Source organism: Oncorhynchus mykiss, chromosome 21 (assembly GCF_057628025.1).
Source record: "Oncorhynchus mykiss isolate SJ-2025 chromosome 21, ASM5762802v1, whole genome shotgun sequence".
Lineage (NCBI taxonomy): Eukaryota > Metazoa > Chordata > Actinopteri > Salmoniformes > Salmonidae > Oncorhynchus > Oncorhynchus mykiss.
The window spans coordinates 40,282,501-40,305,178 of NC_143042.1; the positions used below are offsets into that span (position 1 = coordinate 40,282,501).

General features: G+C 42.3%; 1 protein-coding gene across 1 annotated transcript in view; it reads right to left on the reverse strand.

Moving 5' to 3' along the window:
- Positions 1 to 13,419, reverse strand: part of LOC110500586 (active breakpoint cluster region-related protein) — a 17,270-nt gene extending 3,851 nt beyond the window's left edge. The window contains exons 1-17 of the mRNA XM_036957987.2: positions 13,150 to 13,419; positions 12,948 to 13,057; positions 12,665 to 12,769; positions 11,432 to 11,680; positions 11,235 to 11,342; positions 7,732 to 7,786; positions 7,588 to 7,640; positions 7,307 to 7,444; positions 6,982 to 7,103; positions 6,611 to 6,767; positions 6,194 to 6,325; positions 5,731 to 5,806; positions 5,308 to 5,403; positions 3,119 to 3,193; positions 2,848 to 2,945; positions 1,596 to 1,706; positions 969 to 1,135 (exon numbers count right to left, since the gene is read on the reverse strand). Coding sequence (XP_036813882.2) covers positions 969 to 1,135; positions 1,596 to 1,706; positions 2,848 to 2,945; positions 3,119 to 3,193; positions 5,308 to 5,403; positions 5,731 to 5,806; positions 6,194 to 6,325; positions 6,611 to 6,767; positions 6,982 to 7,103; positions 7,307 to 7,444; positions 7,588 to 7,640; positions 7,732 to 7,786; positions 11,235 to 11,342; positions 11,432 to 11,680; positions 12,665 to 12,769; positions 12,948 to 13,057; positions 13,150 to 13,201 — 1,904 coding nt within the window. The 5' untranslated portion in view covers positions 13,202 to 13,419. The remainder of the gene's footprint in view (positions 1 to 968; positions 1,136 to 1,595; positions 1,707 to 2,847; positions 2,946 to 3,118; positions 3,194 to 5,307; positions 5,404 to 5,730; positions 5,807 to 6,193; positions 6,326 to 6,610; positions 6,768 to 6,981; positions 7,104 to 7,306; positions 7,445 to 7,587; positions 7,641 to 7,731; positions 7,787 to 11,234; positions 11,343 to 11,431; positions 11,681 to 12,664; positions 12,770 to 12,947; positions 13,058 to 13,149) is intronic.
- Positions 13,420 to 22,678: the final 9,259 nt, after the last annotated feature.

Consider the following 22,678-nt stretch of genomic DNA (forward strand, 5'->3'; position numbering starts at 1 on the left):
AATGTCATATGGTCAGATGAAACCAAAATATAACTTTTTGGTAAAACCTCAACTTGTCGTGTTTGGAGGACAAAGAGTGCTGAGTTGCATCCAAAGAACACCATACCTACTGTGAAGCATGGGGGTGGAAACATCATGCTTTGGGGCTGTTTTTCTGCAAAGAGACCAGGACTACTGATCCGTGTAAAGGAAAGAATGAATAGGGCCATGTATCATGAGATTTTGAGTGAAAACCTCCTTCCATCAGCAAGGGCATTGAAGAGGAAACGTGGCTGGGTCTTTCAGCATGACAATGATCCCAAACACACCGCCCGGGCAACAAAGGAGGTGCTTCGTAAGAAGCATTTCAAGGTCCTGGAGTGGCCTAGCCAGTCTCCAGATCTCAACCCCATAGAAAATCTTTGGAGGGAGTTGAAAGTCCGTGTTGCCCAGCAACAGCCACAAAACATCACTGCTCTAGAGGAGATCTGCATGGAGGAATGGGCCAAAATACCAGCAACAGTGTGTGAAAACCTTGTGAAGACTTACAGAAAACGTTTGACCTCTGTCATTGCCAACAAAGGGTATATAACAAAGTATTGAGATAAACTTTAGTTATTGACCAAATACTTATTTTCCACCATAATTTGCAAATAAATTCATTAAAAATCCCACAATGTGTCTGACTAAATATTTTTTTGCCCCACTGTATGACCAATTTTCAGTTTGGCCCCCTGGACCTCATTGAAGACCATGGAAAATTTGTTTGCCACATTTTAACAACTTACAGGAGTAATTAGGGTTAAGTGCCTTAATCAAGGGCATTTTTTACCTCGTCTGCGCAGGGATTTGAACCAGCCACCTTTTGGTTACTGGCCTAGCGCTCTTAAACGCTAGGCTGCCTGCCACTGCTTTAGAGTATTGAGATGCACCCAGTGTGCCAAAATCTCAGGTCCTTAAAGCTATTTGTAATGATTGACAGGACTCACTGTGCCACATCTCCAATGGGCATGCAGAAGATGCGCTGTTGCTGGGCGGGGGCCAGACTGGGCCGGTCTAGAGGGTGAGGGTAGTACTTTAGAGACAGACTCACAACCACCTGGCCTAGAGATACATTCTGTCTCCTCCATCGCTTCTGTAGGAGGGCTGGGTCCAGCTAGAACACATACACATGAACAGGTGAGCACAGGCGCACGCACACATGCACACACAGCACAGGGCGCTGATGACGGGAGGACGGCTCATAATAATGAAGTGGAATGAAGTGAATGGAATGGCATCAAACACAAGGAAACCATGTGTTTAATGTCTTCGATACCATTCCAATCCAGCCTCTATGAGCCTGTCCTCCCCAATTAAGGTGCCACCAGCTGCCTGTGACACACACACACACACACACACACACACACACACACACACACACACACACACACACACACACACACACACACACACACACACACACACACACACACACACACACACACACACACACACACACACACACACACACACACACACACACACACACACACACACACACACACACACACACCTTCTAAACATGGGAGGACAGATAATAATACACACATCTAGGCACAGATGCAGACACACACCTGTATGGAGGTCTTGCCAAGGACTTGGCCCTCACAGATCTTTCCTACCTCTGGCTGTAACACAACCAGCACCCTGAGGTTCTGAGCCCCATCCACCTGGAATGAGAACTCCTGAGGACAAACACAAGCCACTGTCAAATAGGAGTGTTGATGACGTACGGGTAGCATGACTAAGTTCAAATGGTAATTTATAAGAAAACATTTAAATAAAAGCATCCTCACTGAAATGCATCATCATTATTTATAGATGTAGAATCTTAATTTGATCACTCTGTTGCAGGAGAACTTTGATGCAAAGCAGGACATTTAAAAATTGTAGTGTATTTGAGGTTGAACATTTTCCCGTATGAAAATTATATCATCCCCTACAAAAATGTCCATTAATTATAATCAACGTAATAATTCACATTTCCTGTTGCTGCTGGTGAGGGGCCTGCTATCTGTAGCAAGTGACGTGGTTAACAGGGAGGAGCGAGAGATGAGAGAGAGACAGCAACCAACCAAGCCAACTCACGCTATAGTAGAGTAATGGCTGCCATAGCTAGGATATTTATAATCCAATATGATTACGTAGTACCTGTCTTGACAGCATCAAACCGGGAGAAGCTAGTTAAGCTGGCTAGGCTAATTGACATATGCGCTTTCAAAGCAAATCAAGGGTTATTGTTCACATACACATGGTTAGCGGATGTTAATGCGGGTGTAGCGAAATGCTTGTGCTTCTAGATCCGACTGCAGTAAAATCTAACAAGTAATCTAACAAATTCACAACAACTACCTTATTCACAGAAATACACACAAATGTAAAGGGATGAATAAGAATATGTACATGTGTATATGGATGAGCGATGACGTGTGGCATAGGCAAGATGCAGTAGATGGTGTAGAATACAGTATATACAAATGAGATGAGTAATGTAGCATATGTAAACATTATTAAAGTGGCATTATTTAAAGTGACTAGTGATACCTTAATTAAGCCCGTTTATTTAAGTGGCCAGAGATTTGAGTCTGCATGTTGGCAGCAGCCTCTCTATGTTAGTGTTGGCTGTTTAACAGTCTGATGGCCTTGAGATAGAGGCTGTTTCATGTCCTACACTGTTACAAACAACAATATAAAGTAGCGGCCTCCCACATCAGATCCGACCTAGACCCGTGACATTATTTTCAAATTCTGGGTCCCGGACCGGGTCTCGGGTATTTAGGTACAGGTGGACCAGTGAAGACATCTAGCCTGGGTACAGCATCTTACCTGGTCCCAGTGAGGGCTGAGGCTGCTGACAGAGGAATGGGTCTGGGCTTGGCTCTCATAGAACTCAAAGCCATCCACCTCCACACACACATACACACCTAGGAGGGAGTAGTGAGACAGTCTGTTTAAAGAGCTTACTGGTTTGTGTTACAGTGGAGTATGAGGGTAGAGTATACTGTATGTATGTACTGTGTCTGGGTAAGATATAGACACTGTGGTATGCATTTGGATAGTGTTAGATATATGGTAGATATAGTGTGCGGATACTCACTGGCTGGCTGTTGTAATCCACAGGCAGAGTGAATGGCTACACTGAGAGTCCCACATAGAGACTCCTCCTCACTTTCTGAGAGAGAGAGACAGAGACAGAGAGAGAGGCAGTCATGCAGAAGAACTGGTTATAACTTTCTGGTTGTCAAGAGTGAGATTAACAAAATTAAATTAGCTAAATGTATCTTGGTAATCAAATTGTACAACTGAAGATCAACACAGGAGGAAAAGATTGACATAGTGTGAGTTGAAAAAGCAATCTGAATCGTGCAGAATAGCTCAATTCAAATGTTACTGGCTAGCTCCAACTGTTTACTGGTGGTAACCATAGCAACATGGCCACTGAGGCAGCTTTTTTTTTTAAACACAGAGCTTCTTTCTACATGACCAGATCAACCAGCCACACATTCACAGCCCAATAAGCTGTACAAAATCAGAAGTTCATGCAGATGGGCTCAAAAGATCACAGAAGAATACCAGAAAGCAACAAGTAACCAAAAAATCTAAACACTTAAATAACTTTCTGGATACCACATCCACTCACAGTGAAGGAGGCATCAATCTAGCACAAAAAAAACATCAACAATATATTCAGGCAAACGGCAAAATAAGCACAACTCAAATGGATAAAAAAACAAACCCAAAAAACTGGTTTGATGCAGATTGTAAAATGCAAAGATTTTTTTTTTTTAACACTATCAAACCAAAAGCACAGAGACCCAAATAATGGTCAATTACGCCTTCATTACTGTGAGACTTTAAAACTCTATAAACGTACATGCAGAACCAAAAAAGCACAGTACAACAGCAAGCAGCTGACACTAATTGAGGAATCCATAAACACAAACAACTTCTGGCAAAATTGGAAAAAACAAAATAAATCAAAACTAGAAGAATTAGCGATACAAAATGGTGACATATGGATAACCCATTTTAAAACACTCTACAACACCGTTCAAATTGTTGCAAACGCAGAACAACGCCAAATTCATGAGAAATTTATGGATTAGAAAAACCTATAAAGGACAATCAAAATTCATTGGACTCCCCAATTACTGACCAGGAGCTCTATAAGAAACTCAACTATTACTGACCAGGAGCTCTATAAGAAACTTCAGGCCCTCAAATTTAAAAAAGCAAGGGGACCTGATGGCCTCCTAATCTTTAAGAACGGAGACAAAATTGACCCTAACAATTATAGAGGCATTTTTTTACAGTAACCTGGGGAAGGTTTTCTGTAGTATTATAAATGTAAAAGTTCTAAACTTCCTTAATAAGCACAATGTCTTGAGTAAAAGCCTAATTGGATTTATACCAAAACATCGCACGACTGATCATATTTACACCCTACACACCCTGATAGATAAACATGTCCACCAAAATAATACCAACACATTTGCTTGCTTTATCAACTTCCAAAAGCATTTGATTCTATTTGGCATACAGGACTGTTCTACACAGTTATTGAAAGTGGTGTAGGGGGTATGACCTAATTAAATCAATATGGCAATATGTGCAGCATCAAAATTGGCAAGAAAATAACAGAATTCTTTAACCATGGGCAGGGCCTTCGCCAGGGTTGCAATCTGAGCCCTGCACTCTTCAATATTTACATCAACGAATTGGCCACTATTCTAGAAAAATCCTCAGCCCCTGGTTTTAGTTTCCACTATTCATAGGTTAAATGCTAGCTCTTCGCATAGGACCTGTGCCTGCTGTCACCCACAGCACATGGCTTACAGCAGAGCCTGGACCTGCTAGAGCAGTACGGCCAGACCTGGGCCGTAAGCAGTAAACCCCAAAATACAAAAATAATGATTTTCCAGAGAAGATACAGATCTCAGGGAATTAGACCAAAGTTCTCAATTGGTAAAAAATATATAGAGTACTGCTTACAGTACAATTAATTAGGTTTAAAAATAAGCTCAACTGGACACCTAAATGAGGCAGTGAATTAACTGAAAGAGAAAGCACTTAGGGCATTCTACGCCATTAAAAAACACATTCAAATTGAAATACTTATAAAAATTGGGCTAAAACGAATTGAATGTGTCATCAAACCAATTGCACTTCATGAGAGAGAGCAACATAGAGCGAGTGAGAGGGTGAAATGTAGAGTATGATAGATAAAGAGAAGAGAAAGTGAATGGAAGTGATCATGAGAAAGGTGTGTCTGAAATGATGTCTCACGAGGCAGTATGCCGTGTAGGGGAGGCTGTTGGGTCATTCTCAGTTTAACACAGGAGCTGGTCAAGGTGAGCAGATCTGGAGGAACCGTTTCTATGTCTGAGAAATAACACACAGACACATCATAGACCACCTGAATGGCATACTGTGCAACAAACTACAACCATTGATGTACTGTCTCACTCACTCACTTACTCATTCCCTCATTAACTCACTTACTCACATACAGTACACACTTAATCACTCATACACCATTCACTCACTCACTCACACTCACAAACTCACTCACACATTCATTCACTCAATCACTCACTCTCTCACACTCAATCACTCACTCATTCACTCACACACACACTCACATACTTACACAATTTCTCACTCACTCACTCACTCACTCACACCTACACACACTACCCTCTCACTCACTATCTCCGGTGAGTCTGTGGATGGCCTCTCTCCACTCCTCTAGTTCATACAGAGATGACATCACCAGAGTATGGCTCTGAAAAATAACGCACACAGAGGGGGATGTATGTGTATGAGGGTTTAGGTGTGTGTGGGACCAGACGTCCTCACACGGATAGTAAAAAAAGGACAATTCAGACAAGTGGAGACATTTCACTGGTCCCCCACAACCAAAAAGGCTATTTTAGGCTTAAGGGTTAGGTTTAGGAGTAGGGTTAGGGTTAGAATAAGGGTTAGGGTTAGAATTAGGGTTAGGGGTTAAGGGCTAAGGTTAGGGTTAGGGTTAAAGCAAGGGTTAGGTTTAGGGGTTAGAAGAAAATAATATTTTGAATGGGAATCAATTGTTTGGTCTCCACAAGGATCGTAAAACGTGTGTGTGTGTGTGTGTGTGTGTGTGTGTGTGTGTGTGTGTGTGTGTGTGTACCTTGCCGCTGGGGCTGTGTAGTTCCAGGGGGAGGAAGGGAGACTGTGTGAGAAACATCAGTTCAAGGTGCTCCATCTTCTTCCTGCCTCGCTCTGAAGTTCGAGCGGCCAAGGACTTCAGTGGGACAGGCTTCTGTAGGACACACACACACACACAGTTAACATTTTAAATCTGATTACTTTACAGTGTTGTTGTATTGGATAATACACACACACACACACACACACACACACACACACAGTTAACATTTTAAATCTGATTACTTTACAGCGTAATGGTTGTATTGGATAATACACACACACTCACTCAACACACACACACACACACACACACACACACACACACACATACACACACACACACACACACACACACACACACACACACACACACACACACACACACATAAAGACTAACCATGATCTGTCGCAGTTCGTGTCTGAGCACGTACATCTTAGCTCTCATGGTGTGTATGCGCTGGTGTGTGTCTGTGGTGCGCTCCATCTCTGGTCCCCAGCGGAGTTTCAGTCCAGCTAGGGGCAGGTACCAACAGAACCTGTACTGGGCCTGCTTACTGGGAGATAGGACACACACGCACACACACACACACACACACACACACACACACACACACACACACACACACACACACACACACACACACACACACACACACACACAAATGAACAAACAAATGGACAGATGCATGCACACACATTCTGTGTGATTTAAAAAAAAGAAAGTCTCTTAATAAACTTCAACACACACATTCTGGACCTGTCACTCACCCTTGGGCCCCGCCCTTGAGTTTGGTGCATAGCAGCAGGTCAGTGTACAGGAAGAGATGGCAAAGGTTACGCCCCCCCTCACACACATCCACCACGAAGCCATCACGCATCAGCTGACGCCGCTGCAACACACACACACATACAGCGACAGTCATGATACGGTGTGTGAAACTTTATACGGGTGTGTAGTTAAAGTAGGTGCGTGTATCCATGTGTGTGCATCATAAGGGTGAGTGCTCTGCGCATCGTAAGTGTGTGTGCAAGTGTGTGGATCTACGTCTGTCTGTCTGTGTGTGTGTGTGTGTGTCCTCTCTGTCCATCTCACCATGCCCCTGCTGAGGGTGACCTCTTGTTTGCACTGTGACCCCTCGTTGACCCCAGACAGGAAGCTCTGGGACAGTCTCAGAGCCTCCAGCAGCACGGGGTGGTCACCATGCGTCTGGGGAGTGTGCTTCAGCAGGTCCTATACAGGAGACGAGAGAGGTAGGAGTGAGAAAATAGGAAGGATGAAAGAAAGTGGGAAGGGGAGGAAGACAGGAGATAGAGTGGTAAGTGTAGAGATGAGTGTCGGTGGTTAAGTGAACGGAATGGGGGGGACACTCTTACATGCAGCACTAAGGTTGTCTTGGTGACTCTGTCCAGAGGCTTGTACAGCAGAGCTGCAGGGATTCAAACAACATGTGATTCATACAGTGGAGGGTGGAGGGACATGCAGTGACTCTTTAACAAGAGGCAAAACCTTCATCTTACCCTCAAAGGTGTATTCCGTCTTAGATTTGTCTGATCCATTATAAAACATCATACTCTGAAAACAGGAGAGAGGGAGTGTGAGAAGGTTGTGATATTGCATAACTTCAACTATGAATTTGCTAATAATTCATGTGTTTCGTTCGAGGTAACAAGTGCATAGAGACAGAGAGAGAGAGTGAGAGAGAGAGATGTTGCAATGCACACATTTCCAAATCAGTAATGTCGGTCTCTCTTACATCAGCCAGTATTCTGAAGCTTACATCAACCAGTATTCTGAAGCTTACATCAGCCAGTATTCTGAAGCTTACATCAGTCAGTATTCTGAAGCTTACATCAGTCAGTATTCTGAAGCTTACATCAGTCAGTATTCTGAAGCTTACATCAGTCAGTATTCTGAAGCTTACATCAGCCAGTATTCTGAATCTTACCTCAGCCAGTATTCTGAAGCTTACATCAGTCAGTATTCTGAAGCTTACATCAGTCAGTATTCTGAAGCTTACATCAGCCAGTATTCTGAATCTTACCTCAGCCAGTATTCTGAAGCTTACATCAGCCAGTATTCTGAAGCTTACCCCGGCTAGTATTCTGAAGCTTACCCCGGCTAGTATTCTGAAGCTTACCCCGGCTAGTATTCTGAAGCTTACATCAGTCAGTATTCTGAATCTTACCTCAGCCAGTATTCTGAAGCTTACATCAGTCAGTATTCTGAAGCTTACCCCGGCTAGTATTCCGAAGCTTACATCAGTCAGTATTCTGAAGCTTACATCAGTCAATATTCTGAAGCTTACATCAGTCAGTATTCTGAAGCTTACATCAGTCAGTATTCTGAAGCTTACATCAGTCAGTATTCTGAAGCTTACATCAGCCAGTATTCTGAAGTTTACATCAGCCAGTATTCTGAAGCTTACCCCGGCTAGTATTCTGAAGCTTACCCCGGCTAGTATTCTGAAGCTTACATCAGTCAGTATTCTGAATCTTACATCAGTCAGTATTCTGAATCTTACATCAGTCAGTATTCTGAATCTTACATCAGTCAGTATTCTGAATCTTACCTCAGCCAGTATTCTGAAGCTTACATCAGTCAGTATTCTGAAGCTTACATCAGCCAGTATTCTGAAGTTTACATCAGCCAGTATTCTGAAGCTTACCCCGGCTAGTATTCTGAAGCTTACCCCGGCTAGTATTCTGAAGCTTACATCAGTCAGTATTCTGAATCTTACATCAGTCAGTATTCTGAAGCTTACATCAGTCAGTATTCTGAATCTTACATCAGTCAGTATTCTGAATCTTACATCAGTCAGTATTCTGAATCTTACATCAGTCAGTATTCTGAAGCTTACATCAGTCAGTATTCTGAAACTTACCCCGGCTAGTATTCTGAAGCTTACCCCGGCTAGTATTCTGAAGCTTATATCAGTCAGTATTCTGAATCTTACATCAGTCAGTATTCTGAAGCTTACATCAGTCAGTATTCTGAATCTTATATCAGTCAGTATTCTGAATCTTACAACAGTCAGTATTCTGAATCTTACATCAGTCAGTATTCTGAATCTTACATCAGTCAGTATTCTGAAGCTTACCCCGGCTAGTATTCTGAAGCTTACATCAGTCAGTATTCTGAATCTTACATCAGTCAGTATTCTGAATCTTACATCAGTCAGTATTCTGAAGCTTACCCCGGCTAGTATTCTGAAGCTTTTTTAAAATTTTTATTGTTTAATTTTATTTCACCTTTATTTAACCAGGTAGGCTCAAGTTCTCATTTGCAACTGCGACCTGGCCAAGATAAAGCATAGCAATTCGACACATACAACAACACAGAGTTACACATTGAATAAACAGAACATAGTCAATAATACAGTAGAACAAAAGAAAACAAAAAGTCTATACAGTGAGTGGGTGTTAAGGCAATAAATAGGCCATGGTGGCAAAGTAATTCCAATATAGCAATTAAACATTGGATTTTTTTACCTTTATTTAACTAGGCAAGTCAGTTAAGAACAAATTCTTATTTTCAATGACGGCCTAGGTTGAATGACAGATTTGTACCTTGTCACCTCAGGGGTTTGAACTTGAAACCTTCCGGTTACTAGTCCAACACTCTAACCACTAGGGTACCCTGCCACCCCAATGGTAGATGTGGTAGATGTTAGAATAGTATGTGTGCAGAAGATGAATGTGCAAGTAGAGATACTGGGGTGCAAAGGAGCAGGATAAATAAATAAATACTGTATGGGGATGAGGTAGGTAGATAGATGGGCTGTTTACAGATGGGCTATGTACAGGCGCAGTGATCTGTGAGCTGCTCTGACAGCTGGTGCTTAAAGCTAGTGAGGGAGATATGAGTCTCCAGCTTCAGAGATTTTTGCAGTTCGTTCCAGTCATTGGCAGCAGAGAACTGGAAGGAAAGACGACCAAAGGAGGAATTGGCTTTGGGGGTGACCAGTGAGATATACTTGCTGGAACGCGTGCTACAAGTGGGTGCTGCTATGGTGACCAGTGAGCTGAGATAAGGTGGGGCTTTACCTAGCAGAGACTTGTAGATGACCTGGAGCCAGTGGGTTTGGCGACGAGTATGAAGTGAGGGCCAACCAACGAGAGTGTACAGGTCGCAATGGTGGGTAGTGTATGGGGCTTTGGTGACAAAACGGATGGCACTGTGATAGACTGCATCCAGTTTGTTGAGTAGAGTATTGGAGGCTATTTTATCGATGACATCACCGAAGACAAGGATCGTTAGCGTGGCAAGTTTTACGAGGGTATATTTGGCAGCATGAGTGAAGGATGCTTTGTTGCGATATAGGAAGCCAATTCTAAATTTAATTTTGGATTGGAGATGCTTAATGTGAGCTTACATCAGCCAGTATTCTGAAGCTTACTTCAGCCAGTATTCTGAAGCTTACTTCAGCCAGTATTCTGAAGCTTACATCAGCCAGTATTCTGAAGATTACCTTGGCCAGTATTCTGAAGCTTACTTCAGCCAGTATTCTGAAACTTACATCAGCCAGTATTCTGAAGATTACCTTGGCCAGTATTCTGAAGCTTACTTCAGCCAGTATTCTGAAACTTACCTCAGCCAGTATTCTGAAACTTACCTCTGCCAGTATTCTGAAGCTTACATCAGCCAGTGTTCTGAAGCTTACACCGGCCAGTATTCTGAAACTTACCTCAGCCAGTATTCTGAAGTTTACATCGGCCAGTATTCTGAAGTTTACCTCAGCCAGTATTCTGAAGCTTACTTCGGCCAGTATTCTGAAGCTTACATCAGCCAGTATTCTGAATCTTACCTCAGCCAGTATTCTGAAGCTTACATCAACCAGTATTCTGAAGCTTACATCAGCCAGTATTCTGAAGCTTACATCAGCCAGTATTCTGAATCTTACCTCAGTCAGTATTCTGAAACTTACATCAACCAGTATTCTGAAGCTTACATCAACCAGTATTCTGAAGCTTACATCAACCAGTATTCTGAAGCTTACCCCGGACAGTATTCTGAATCTTACCTCAGCCAGTATTCTGAAGCGCTTGTCAGTCTGAGTACACCTCCTCACGATCTCCACAGCACTCTCATAGTTATCTATGAAACCACGATACACACCTATCTGGCTCACCTGTGTGTGTGAGAATAGGTGTGAAATAAGACACCTGTAGCTGATAGTGAGTCAATAAAACGATGGATGGAGCAGAAGGAGTAACTCACAATCTTAAGGAAGAGGTCTCCAACAGTTAGGTGGAAGCCCATTTGGCCCTGCTCTTTCCCCGGCCCCTGCCTCGGGTCTGTCTCTGGGTGTATTTGTGGCCCCAGCGGCCCCAGGCGGTCCCTCAGGCAAGTGTAGAAGTCTCTGTGCAGGTCTCTGAGCTCAGGCACCTGATAGAACACAGTTCGGACTTGCTGGCTGGACAGAACTGGCTGAGACGTCCCTGCTGTGGCCTTCAAGGCCTTCATAGGCTGGGGAAGGAAGGAGGTGAGGGATGGGATGGGGGAGAGAGAGAGAGAGAGAGAGAGAGACAGAGAGAGAGACAAAGAGTGGATGTGATAAAAAAAAGTTGAGAAAGGGAGGTGAGGGATGGGGGTGAGAAGAGAAGAGAATGACGAGCACAGCTTAAATGTTCACACGTTAGTAAATATAGACACACAGGACACATGTATCTGTCAAAAGCCTTTTTGACACCCACTCTCACAGCGCACACAAACGCACACTACAAATTCTCTCTTACACACTGTCATACAGTACTCACACTAAACACAAGCATCTGGATGAACAGCCCATACTTTTCAACATGGCTGGGTCTGACCAAACTTACGATACCAAACCAAGTGGGGGTTATTTCTCTATTTGTGTTGCTTGTTGACACAAAAGCAGAAGCATGACTATTATAATGAGATGGAGATAAAGGAGAAGAGAAATTAAGAGATTAAAAAAAAGGACTTGGTCACTCGTTATTGCAAAACCACTTCCTATCACACTCACTCACTCCTAATGCTGCCTACTTGTAATGGTTGAATTCCAATACAAAACCTCACCCACTTCCCTCAGCCCTAGTTCACTAGTTGTAAGCAATATGGAGAAAGCAATCCTTTCCAGAAGCTTATATTACACCTTATATTACAGTTTATATTACACCTTATCCCTTTCAGGACTGTGAGGTGGAGTCAACAGGTAGAAAGGGGAGGGAGCATGGTTTTCATAATGAAATCAAGCCCTGGACAAAAGAGAGAAGTAATTCTCTCAACAAAGAATTACAGAAGTGTTGTGGCTACAGGAGGAAGCAGTATGCCACCCGACAACAGAGCCAACAGAAAACATGTGTTGTAATTGTTATTGCAAATGATGCTGTATGCCACCATACATAACCGCGTGCTTAAGGTCCCTTAGAAACAAATAAACACACCAAAGCCCCTGAGCAGTGTGTTCATGTGTGTGTGTGTTACCATTAACAGTGTCTCTAGCTCATTGAGGTAGATCTTCTCACTATCCAGGACCGTTCTCAGGACCATGAGCCTCCTAACCAGCATCTCTTCCAGGGTACGCAGGACCTTAAAGGCAGAGAAAACACTCTGCTGTAAATGTGTGTGTGTGTGTGTGTGTGTGTGTGTGTGTGTGTGTGTGTGTGTGTGTGTGTGTGTGTGCGTGCGTGCGTGCGTGTGTGTGTGTGCAGGTCTGACCAATAGGAGAGGAAGGCGCCATGTTAGGCGCCATAGGGCAATAACTCACGGGGGTGTCGGGCAGGTCCATGCTGTCTGTCTGGAGGGGGGAGAACACATCCTCCTCTGGAAACACATCATCCTCCAGTGGATCAGGCCCTGTACCACCTACAGCCTCCACTGAGATAGAGTAGAAACACACACATCATTTACACAGAAAGAAAACATGCATACAAACCCACACTTATGGCAAGACACACTAATGTACTTGCCTGGGATATGCTGTGTCTCAAGGTAATCCACTGCCTCCTTGAATAACTCCATTGCACTGATATAACTGTAACAATATCCGTGGGTGTCTGGGTGAGGCGACTGGGAGTGTGTATCTACAGAGGCGAAATATATAGAACACGCGTAAGCAGCAGCCGTTAAACTTCCTGTTTCAGTGGAACAAAAAAAAGAGATGGGGGTGGGGGGGTGATAGCCTATCAGGACAGGAGTGAAACATTTGTGAAGCAGTATTGTCCGACATTGAACTGTCTGGTCTAATATCCAGTAGCCTAATTTGCCAAGTAAAAAAAAAAAAAAAAAAAGACTACTTAAACTTTACACAGGATGAGAGCAGTGAGCACAACTTAGTTTGATGTCTCGGCTCACCATGTTGGTTAACCATAATGTTGATTTTAACCATATTCTCGAATGCAGCACCTTGGACAGCACAGGCAGGAAACGGGCGGCACGCACACATGCAGCAGCAAGACTGTGACCCAGAAACACTTGTGATACTGATGACAAGCAAAACAATCATTTCAGCAGTAACTCGCTGCAATTGTAAAATTGTGGTAAAACTACTGACATGCTTTTGCAGAATAGTTATTTTTTATACACAATGATAGCCTATGGTTTAGATATAAAAGATGAACGTCACTGTGAACCAATCGCTTATTATAGGGACGGTAAAGGGGTTCTTTACTTATGCAACAGGGCCATCTTGTGGTCAACCCTGTGATAAATGTTTGTTTTTTTTATCTGATAAAGTTGATGTCGTACCTTGTTTTATGATTCTATTCACCGTTGCGTGGAAGTTACATTATGACATCACATAGCATCGTGAAGTTAAGTTCTCTGTCTTGTGGTAACAATTCTAGAATGGCTGGTTACTGTCATGCGAACAGATACATTCAGAAGTCTATTTTGTAGATTTTTAGATCCGGTTTTCTTTTTATTCTCTATCCTCAGAGCATCTTCTGGGAGATAAGGGGAAGAGAATATCGGAGCATTCAAAATGCACTACCATCTATATAATTAAATTCAATTAAAGGGGCTTTATTGGCATGGGAAACATATGTTAACATCGCCAAAGCAAGTGAAATAGATAGTATACAAAAGAGAAATAAACAACAAAAATGAACAGTAAACATCACACTCACAGAAGTTCCAAAATAATAAAGACAATACAAATGTCATATTATGTATATATACAGTGTTGGAACGATGTACAAATGGTTAAAGTGCAAAAGGGAAAATAAATCAACATAAATATGGGTTGTATTTACAATGGTGTTTGTTCTTCACCGGCTGCCCTTTTCCTGTGGCAACAGGTCACAAATCTAGCTGCTGTGATGGCTCATTGTGGTTTTTCACCCAGTAGATATGGTAGTTTATCAAAATCGCCTTTGTTTTAGAATTCTTTGTGGATCTGTGTAATCTGAGGGAAATATGTGTCTCTAATATGGTCATACATTTGGCAAGAGGTTAGGAAGTGCAGCTCAGTTCCCACCTCATTTTGTGGGCAGTGTGCACATAGCCTGTCTTCTCTTGAGAGCCAGGTCTGCAATAGCAAGGCTATGCTCACTGAGTCTGTACATAGTCAAAGCTTTCCTTAAGTTTGGGTCAGTCACAGTGGTCAGGTATTCTGCCACTGTGTACTCTCTGTTTCGGGCCAAATAGCATTCTAGTTTGCTCTGTTTTTTTGTTAATTCTTTCCAATGTGTCAAGTAATTATCTTTTTGTTTTCTCATGATTTGGTTGGGTCTAATTGTGTTGCTGTCCTGGGGCTCTGTGGGGTCTGTTTGTGTTTGTGAACAGAGCCCCAGGACCAGCTTGCTTAGGTTATTATTCTCCAGGTTCATCTCTCTGTAGGTGATGGCTTTGTTATGGAAGGTTTGGGAATCACTTCCTTTTAGGTGGTTGTAGAATTTAACAGCTCTTTTCTGGATTTTGATAATTAGCGGGTATCGGCCTAATTCTGCTCTGTATGCATTATTTGGTGTTTTAAGTTGTACACTGAGGATATTTTTTGCAGAATTCTGCATTCAGTCTCAATTTGTTGTTTGTCCTATTTTGTGAATTATTGGTTGGTGAGCGGTTCCCAGACCTCACAACCATAAAGGGCAATGGGTTCTATAACTGATTAAAGTATTTTTAGCCAGATCCTAATTGGTATGTCGAATTTTATGTTCCTTTTGATGGCATAGAATACCCTTCTTGCCTTGTCTCTCAGATCGTTCAGAGCTTTGTGGAAGTTACCTGTGACACTAATGTTTAGGCCAAGGTATGTATAGTTTATCTGTGCTCTAGGGCAACGGTGTCTAGATGGAATTTGTATTTGTGGTCCTGGCGACTGGACCTTTTTTGGAACACCATAATTTTGGTCAGGGCCCAGGTATGGCAGAATCTGTGCAGAATATCTTGGTGCTGCTGTAGGCCCTCCTTGGTTGGTGACAGAAGCACCAGATCATCAGCAAACAGTAGACATTTGACTTTAGATTCTAGTAGGGTGAGGCCGGGTGCTGCAGACTTTTTTAGTGCTCTCGCCAATTCGTTGATATAAATGTTGAAGAGGGTGGGGCTTAAGCTGCATCCCTGTCTCACCCCATGGCCTCGTGGGAAGAAATGTGTTTTTTTTCTTGCCTATTGTAACCTCACACTTGTTGTTTGTGTACATGGATTTTATAATGTCGTATGTTTTTTCCCAACACCACTTTCCATCAATTTGTATAGCAGACCCTCATGCCAAATTGAGTCGAAGGCTTTTTTTAAATCAACAAAGTGTGAGAAGACTTTGCCTTTGTTTTGGTTTGTTTGTTTGTTTGTCAATTAGGGTGTGCAGGGTAAATACTTTGCCTGTCGTATGATAATTTGGTAAAAAGCTATTTGACATTTGCTCAGTACATTGTTTTCACTGAGGAAATGTATGAGTCTGCTGTTAATGATAATGCAGAGGATTTTCCCAAGGTTGCTGTTGACGCATATCCCATAGTAGTTAATGGGGTCAAATTTGTCTCCACTTTTGTTTGGTTCCAAACATTGGGGTAGATTCCAGAGCTAAGGATGATGTTAAAGTGTTTTATTATAGCCAATTGGAATTTGTTGTCTGTATATTTTATCATTTCATTGAGGATACCGTCAACACCACATGCCTTTTTGGGTTGGAGGGTTTTTATTTTGTCCTGTAGTTCATTCAATGTAATTGGAGAATCCAGTGTGTTCTGGTAGTCTTTAATAGATGATTCTAAGATTTGCATTTGATCATGTATATGTTTTAGCTGTTTGTTCTTTGTTATAGAGCCAAAAAGATTGGAGAAGTGGTTTACTCATACATCTCAATTTTGGATAGATCATTCTTTGTGTTGTTGTTTGCTTAGTGTTTTCAAATTTTCCCAGAAGTGGTTAGAGTCTATGGATTCTTCAATTACATTGAGCTGATTTCTGACGTGCTGTTTTTTTTCCGTAGTGTATTTCTGAATTGTTTTAGTGATTCACCATAATGAAGGTATAGACTCAGGTTTTCTGGGTCTCTGTGTTTTTGGTTGGACAGGTTTCTCAATTTCTTTCTTAGGTTTTTGCATTCTACATCAAACCATTTGTCATTGTTGTTAATTTACTTCCGTTTTCTGTTTGAAAGTTTTAGATTTGATAGCGAAGCTTAGAGGTCAAATATACTGTTAAGATGTTCTACTGCCAAGTTTACACCTTCACTATTACAGTGGAACATTTTGTCCAGGAAGATGTCTAAAAGGGATTGAATTTGTTGTTGCCTAATTGTTTTTTGGTAGGTTTCTACACTGCATTCCTTCCATCAATAGCATTTCTTAATATTACTCAGTTCCTTTGGCTTTGATGCCTCATGATTGAGTATTGCTCTGTTCAAGTAGACTGTGATTTTGCAGTGGTCTGATATGGGTGTCAGTGGGCTGATTGTGAACGCTCTGAGAGACTCTGGGTTGGGGTCAGTGACAAAGTAGTCTACAGTACTACTGCCAAGAGATGAACTACAGGTGCACCTACCGTAGGAGTCCCCTCGAAGCCTACCATTCACTATGTAGATACCCAGAGTGTGACAGAGCTGCAGGAGTTGTGACCAGTCACGGGAAGTACTTGTGTTTACCCGCTGTTTGGGCACCAGAGTTTAGACACACTGTGTTTGGGAAAAAGTGGACTCCCCTTTTGAGTCCATAAGGAGTACGGTCTGTGTCTTGCGTATGTCCTCAGTGGGTATGGGGGGGGGGGGTCAGGGTGGATGACAGGGGGGGGGGGGGGGGGTGCTCAGAGGGGTAAGATCCCCTGGGCTTGGGGTTCTTCATTTATCTGTCGACGTAGTCAGGGTCTGGGGTGGACGGTTCTGCTGTGGTGTCGAGACTTTTGTCAGGAGCTGAGGCGAGTGGTTATATAATGAAGAGGTCTGGTCTGACCCGCTCGGGGTGGCGGTATCTTTCTCAAGGGAGAGCTTCTCCTGCTGAGCTAATTCTTTGATTAGGTGAAAGTCTAGCTGAAACTGTTTGAGGTTTCCCAATACTCTCAGGCAGATAATTACACTGGCTGCTTTATATAATTAACATTTCGTTATTTCTTTTTCCATATTTTCTCCTTGTTTCTGTGATAAAAAAAAATAAAAACAGTTTTAAATGAAATTCCTGTCCTGTGTTGTATTTTAGCATTTTGATACTTGTGCAAGGCAATTGATAAGCATTACAACTTTGTGATAGGAGCCTCCCAAGTTGCGCAGTGGTCTAAGACACTGCATCGTGTTGTTACAGATGCTGGTTCGAGACCTGTGTCAACTGCGACCGGGAGACCCATGGCGATGCACCATTGGCCCAGCGTTGTCTGAGTTAGGGGAGGGTTTGGCTGGCCGGGATGTCCTTGTCCCATCGTGCTGTAGAGACTCCTGTGGCGGGCCAGGTGCATGCACGCTGACACGGTCACCAGGTGTATAGTGTTTCCTCCAACACAAAATGTTTTTTTTTTGTGGATGGGTATTCATTTATATGTATAAAATGTATAATAGTAACATTTAAAATGAGTAAATCGGTTAATTTTGTATACATTTATTTAAATTTACATCGGGACGCTTCTGGGGGGATTCTGGTAAGATGCCTGCAAAGCCTGAATTCTGGGCAGTCATTCATTTTGATTCCGGGCCGAGTCCGACACTCGATTCTGGGCTGATTCAATCAGTTCCAGCACCCCGGAAGAGGGCCGCTTCTGGGCCGATTCCTCATTGCTAGCTGGGAAGACTCTACAGGTGCTCAAGATACGTGCTTTCAAGACCATAAATCACTATCATCTCTTTGCTACAAATTTATATTTTGTAAGTCCAATAATATTCTGATACTCTGTGATAATATTTCATCTCCATCAAGTGAATACCTTGGCATCCAGGCCTTATTAGGCCTACTTGTAACCTAGCCTATTGATAGGAAGATGACTGATAGCTAAACATTTACCAAGATGATTCATTCGATGATTCCTTCAATCTCTCTCCTTTCTCTTAAGGCTGTTTTGCTGTGTGTGTATTTCAGAATTGGTCAAATACAGTCACACCATTGGAGTTTGGGAATCTGCCGCGCCTTTGCCTCCACGGACCATCTCAGCAATTCTCAGCCGCAGTCCGCACACAGTGCACTTTCCCTAGACGGCCTGGAGGGGGTGGTATTGCTACACTCAGGTATGAACCAAGCACCTAGACATGTATTTCTATTCTCTCTCTGTCTCTTGTCTCTTCCTCTGCCTCTCTCGCACTCTCTTATTATTTCTGGGGTGTATTGTATTAGGGTTCCCATTAGCTGTTGCTAATGCAGCCGCTACTCATCCTGGGGTCTCTCTCTCTCTCTAACGTGAATGTCCTTGAGGGGCTTTCATCGTCTTCTTTACTGTTTTCTGTGGATGGATGACCAGTTTCTTACACTCACCAATCCTTTCACCTTAACCCTGCATAACGTTATGGGACACTCCCTTCCTAGCTCCTCAGAGTCATTTCTCTCTCTCTCTCTTTCGCTCTCTCTCGCTCTCTCCCTCCCCCTCTTTCCGGCTTTCCCTTCCCCCACTTTCTCTAAACACATACTAATTTCAAGCGAAAGGAAAGTCAACGATACAACACACCCATTTTACACAAACTACACAGGAAATGGGAGAGGAAGGGGTTAAGGACTTCTACAAGTGCACTCAAATTCAAAGCCCCTTGAGCCTTTGTGTGTGTGCGCATGTGTGTGTGTCTGCCTAAGTGCTTGTGTGTTTGTGTGTGTGTGTGTGTGTGTGTGTGTTACAAATGGTCTAATGTCCCCATAATGATGTTAGGGTGTATACAGAGCACTAATGACGTAAGCAGAGGAGATGGCTGTTAAAGAAAATCTCCCATCTCTGCTCACATGAAAAGTTCAAATCAAATCAAATTGTATTTGTCACATGCTTTGTAAACAACAAGTGTAGGCTAACAGTGAAATGCTTACGGGCCCTTCCCAACAATGCAGAGAGAAATAAAATAGAGAAATAATAGAAAAGTACAACACGTAATAATAAAAGTAATAATAGATACATAATGAGGTCACATACACATATTTAGCAGATGTTATTGCGGGTGTAGTGAAATGCCTGTGTTCCTAGCTCCAACAGTGCAGTAGCATCTAACAATTCACAATAATACACACAAATCTAAAGTAGAAGAACGGAATTGAGAAATACAGAAATATCAGGACGAGCAACGTCCGAGTGGCATTGACAAGGACTAGAATGATATGATAACTTAGTAATATACACGGGGCACCAGTATCGAGATGATGTGCATGGGTACGAGGTAATTGAGGTAGATATCAAATCAAATTTAAATGTTATTTGTCGCGTACACATATTTTGCAGATGTTATCGAGATGTTATCGAGTGTGTTTATGTTCCTACCTAGAATGCTTATGTTCCTAGCTCCAACTGTAATACTTAACAATACAAAACAATACACGCAAATCCAACAAAGAAAAAGAAAGGAATTAAGAAATATAGACATTACAACGAGGAATGTCAGAGCCAGGAATATAAATATACATGTACAGTGCCTTCGGAAAATATTCAGACCCCTTGACTTTTTCTACATTTTGTTACGTTAAAATCTTTTTCTAAAATGGATTAAATAAATAAAGAATCCTCAGCAATCTACACACAATACCCCCTAAAAATGTATTTTTGCTAATATATTAAAACAAACTGAAAAACTTTAGTATTAAGTATTCAGACCCTTTGCTATGAGACTCGAAATTGAGCTCAGGTGCATCCTGTTTCATTGATCATCCTTGAGATGTTTCCACAACTTTATTGTAGTCCACCTGTGGTAAATTCAATTGATTGGACATGATTTGGAAAGGCACACACCTGTCTATATAAGGTCCCATTGTTGACAGTGCATGTCATAACAAAACCAAGCCTTGAGGTCGAAGGAATTGTCCATAGAGCTCAGAGACAGGATTGTGTCGAGGCACAGATCTGGGGAAGGGTACCAAAAAGTTTCTGCAGCATTGAAGGTGGTGGCAGCATCATACTGTGGGTGTGTTTTTCAGTGACAGGGACTGGGAGACTAGTCAGGGTCGAAGCAAAGATGAACGGAGCAAAGTACAGAGAGATCCTTGATGAAACCTACTCCAGAGCGCTCAGGACATCAGACTGGGGCAAGGTTCAACTTCCAACAGGACAACAACCCTAAGCACATAGCCAAGACAATGCATTAGTGGCTTCGGGACAAACCTCTGAATTTCCTTGAGTGGCCCAGCCAGAGCCCGGACTTGAACCCGATGATACTTTGGACCCGATGATAACTCTGGAGATACTTGAAAATAGCTGTGCAGCAATGCTTCCCATCCAACCTGACAGAGCTTGAGAGGATCTGCAGAGAAGAATGGGAGAAATTCCCCAAATACAGGTGTGCCAAGCCTGTAGCGTCATACCCAAGAAGACTCAAGGTTGTAATTGCTGCCAAATGTGCTTCAACAATATACTGAGAAAAGGGTCTGGAAACTTAACTAAATGTAATGTTTCTAAAAACCTGTTTTGCTTTTACATTATGGGGTAGTAGTTTGATGAGAGAAAAAACTATTTAATCAGTTTTAGAATAGGGCTGTAACCTAACAAAATGTGAAAAAAGTCAAGGGGTCTGAATACTTTCCAAAGGCACTGTATATGATGGTGTGTATAGATAGACAGTATGGACAGTATACGACTAGAAAAGGTGTTTTCAGCAGTAGTTATGTAGGATGAGCCTTGACTATAATACAGTATATACAGTTGACGTCAGAAGTTTACATACTCCTTAGCCAAATACATTTAAACTTAGTAAACATTTGTTGAATGTGAAATGTCAGAATAATAGTAGAGAGAACAATTTATTTCAGCTTTTCTTTCTTTCATCACATTCCCAGTGGGTCAGAAGTTTACATATACTCAATTAGTATTTGGTAGCACTGCCTTTAAATTGTTTTACTTGGGTCAAACGTTTCGGGTAGCCTTCCACAAGCTGGGTGAATTTTGGCCCATTCCTCCTGACAGAGCTGGTGTAACTGAGTCAGGTTTGTAAGTCTCCTTGCTCATACACACTTTTTCAGTTCTGCCCACATATTTTCTATAGGATTGAGGTCAGGGCTTTGTGATGGCCACTCCAATAACTTGACTTTGCTGTCCTTAAGCCATTTTGCCACAACTTTGGAAGTATGCTTAGGGTCATTGTCCATTTGGAAGACCCATTTGAGACCAAGCTTTAACTTCCTGACTGATGTCTTGAGATGTTGCTTCAATATATCCACCAAATTTTCCTTCCTCATGATGCCATCTATTTTGTGAAGTGCACCAGTCCCTCCTGCAGCAATGCACCCCCACAACATGATGCTGCCACCTCCGTGCTTCAAAGTTGGGATGGAGTTCTTCGGCTTGCAAGCATCCCCCTTTTTCCTCCAACCATAACGATGGCCATTATGGCCAAACAGTTCTATTTTTGTTTCATCAGACTAGAGGACATTTCTCCAAAAAGTACGATCTTTGTCCCCATGTTCAGTTGAAAACCGTAGTCTGGCTTTTTTATGGCGGTTTTGGAGCAGTGGCTTCTTCCTTGCTGAGCGGCCTTTCAGGTTATGTCGATATAGGTCTCTTTTTACTGTGGATATACAGTGCCTTGCGAAAGTATTCGGCCCCCTTGAACTTTGCGACATTTTGCCACATTTCAGGCTTCAAACATAAAGATATAAAACTGTATTTTTTTGTGAAGAATCAACAACAAGTGGGACACAATCATGAAGTGGATCGACACTTATTGGATATTTTAAACTTTTTTAACAAATCAAAAACTGAAAAACTGGGCGTGCAAAATTATTCAGCCCCTTTACTTTCAGTGCAGCAAACTCTCTCCAGAAGTTCAGTGAGGATCTCTGAATGATCCAATGTTGACCTAAATGACTAATGATGATAAATACAATCCACCTGTGTGTAATCAAGTCTCCGTATAAATGCACCTGCACTGTGATAGTCTCAGAGGTCCGTTAAAAGCGC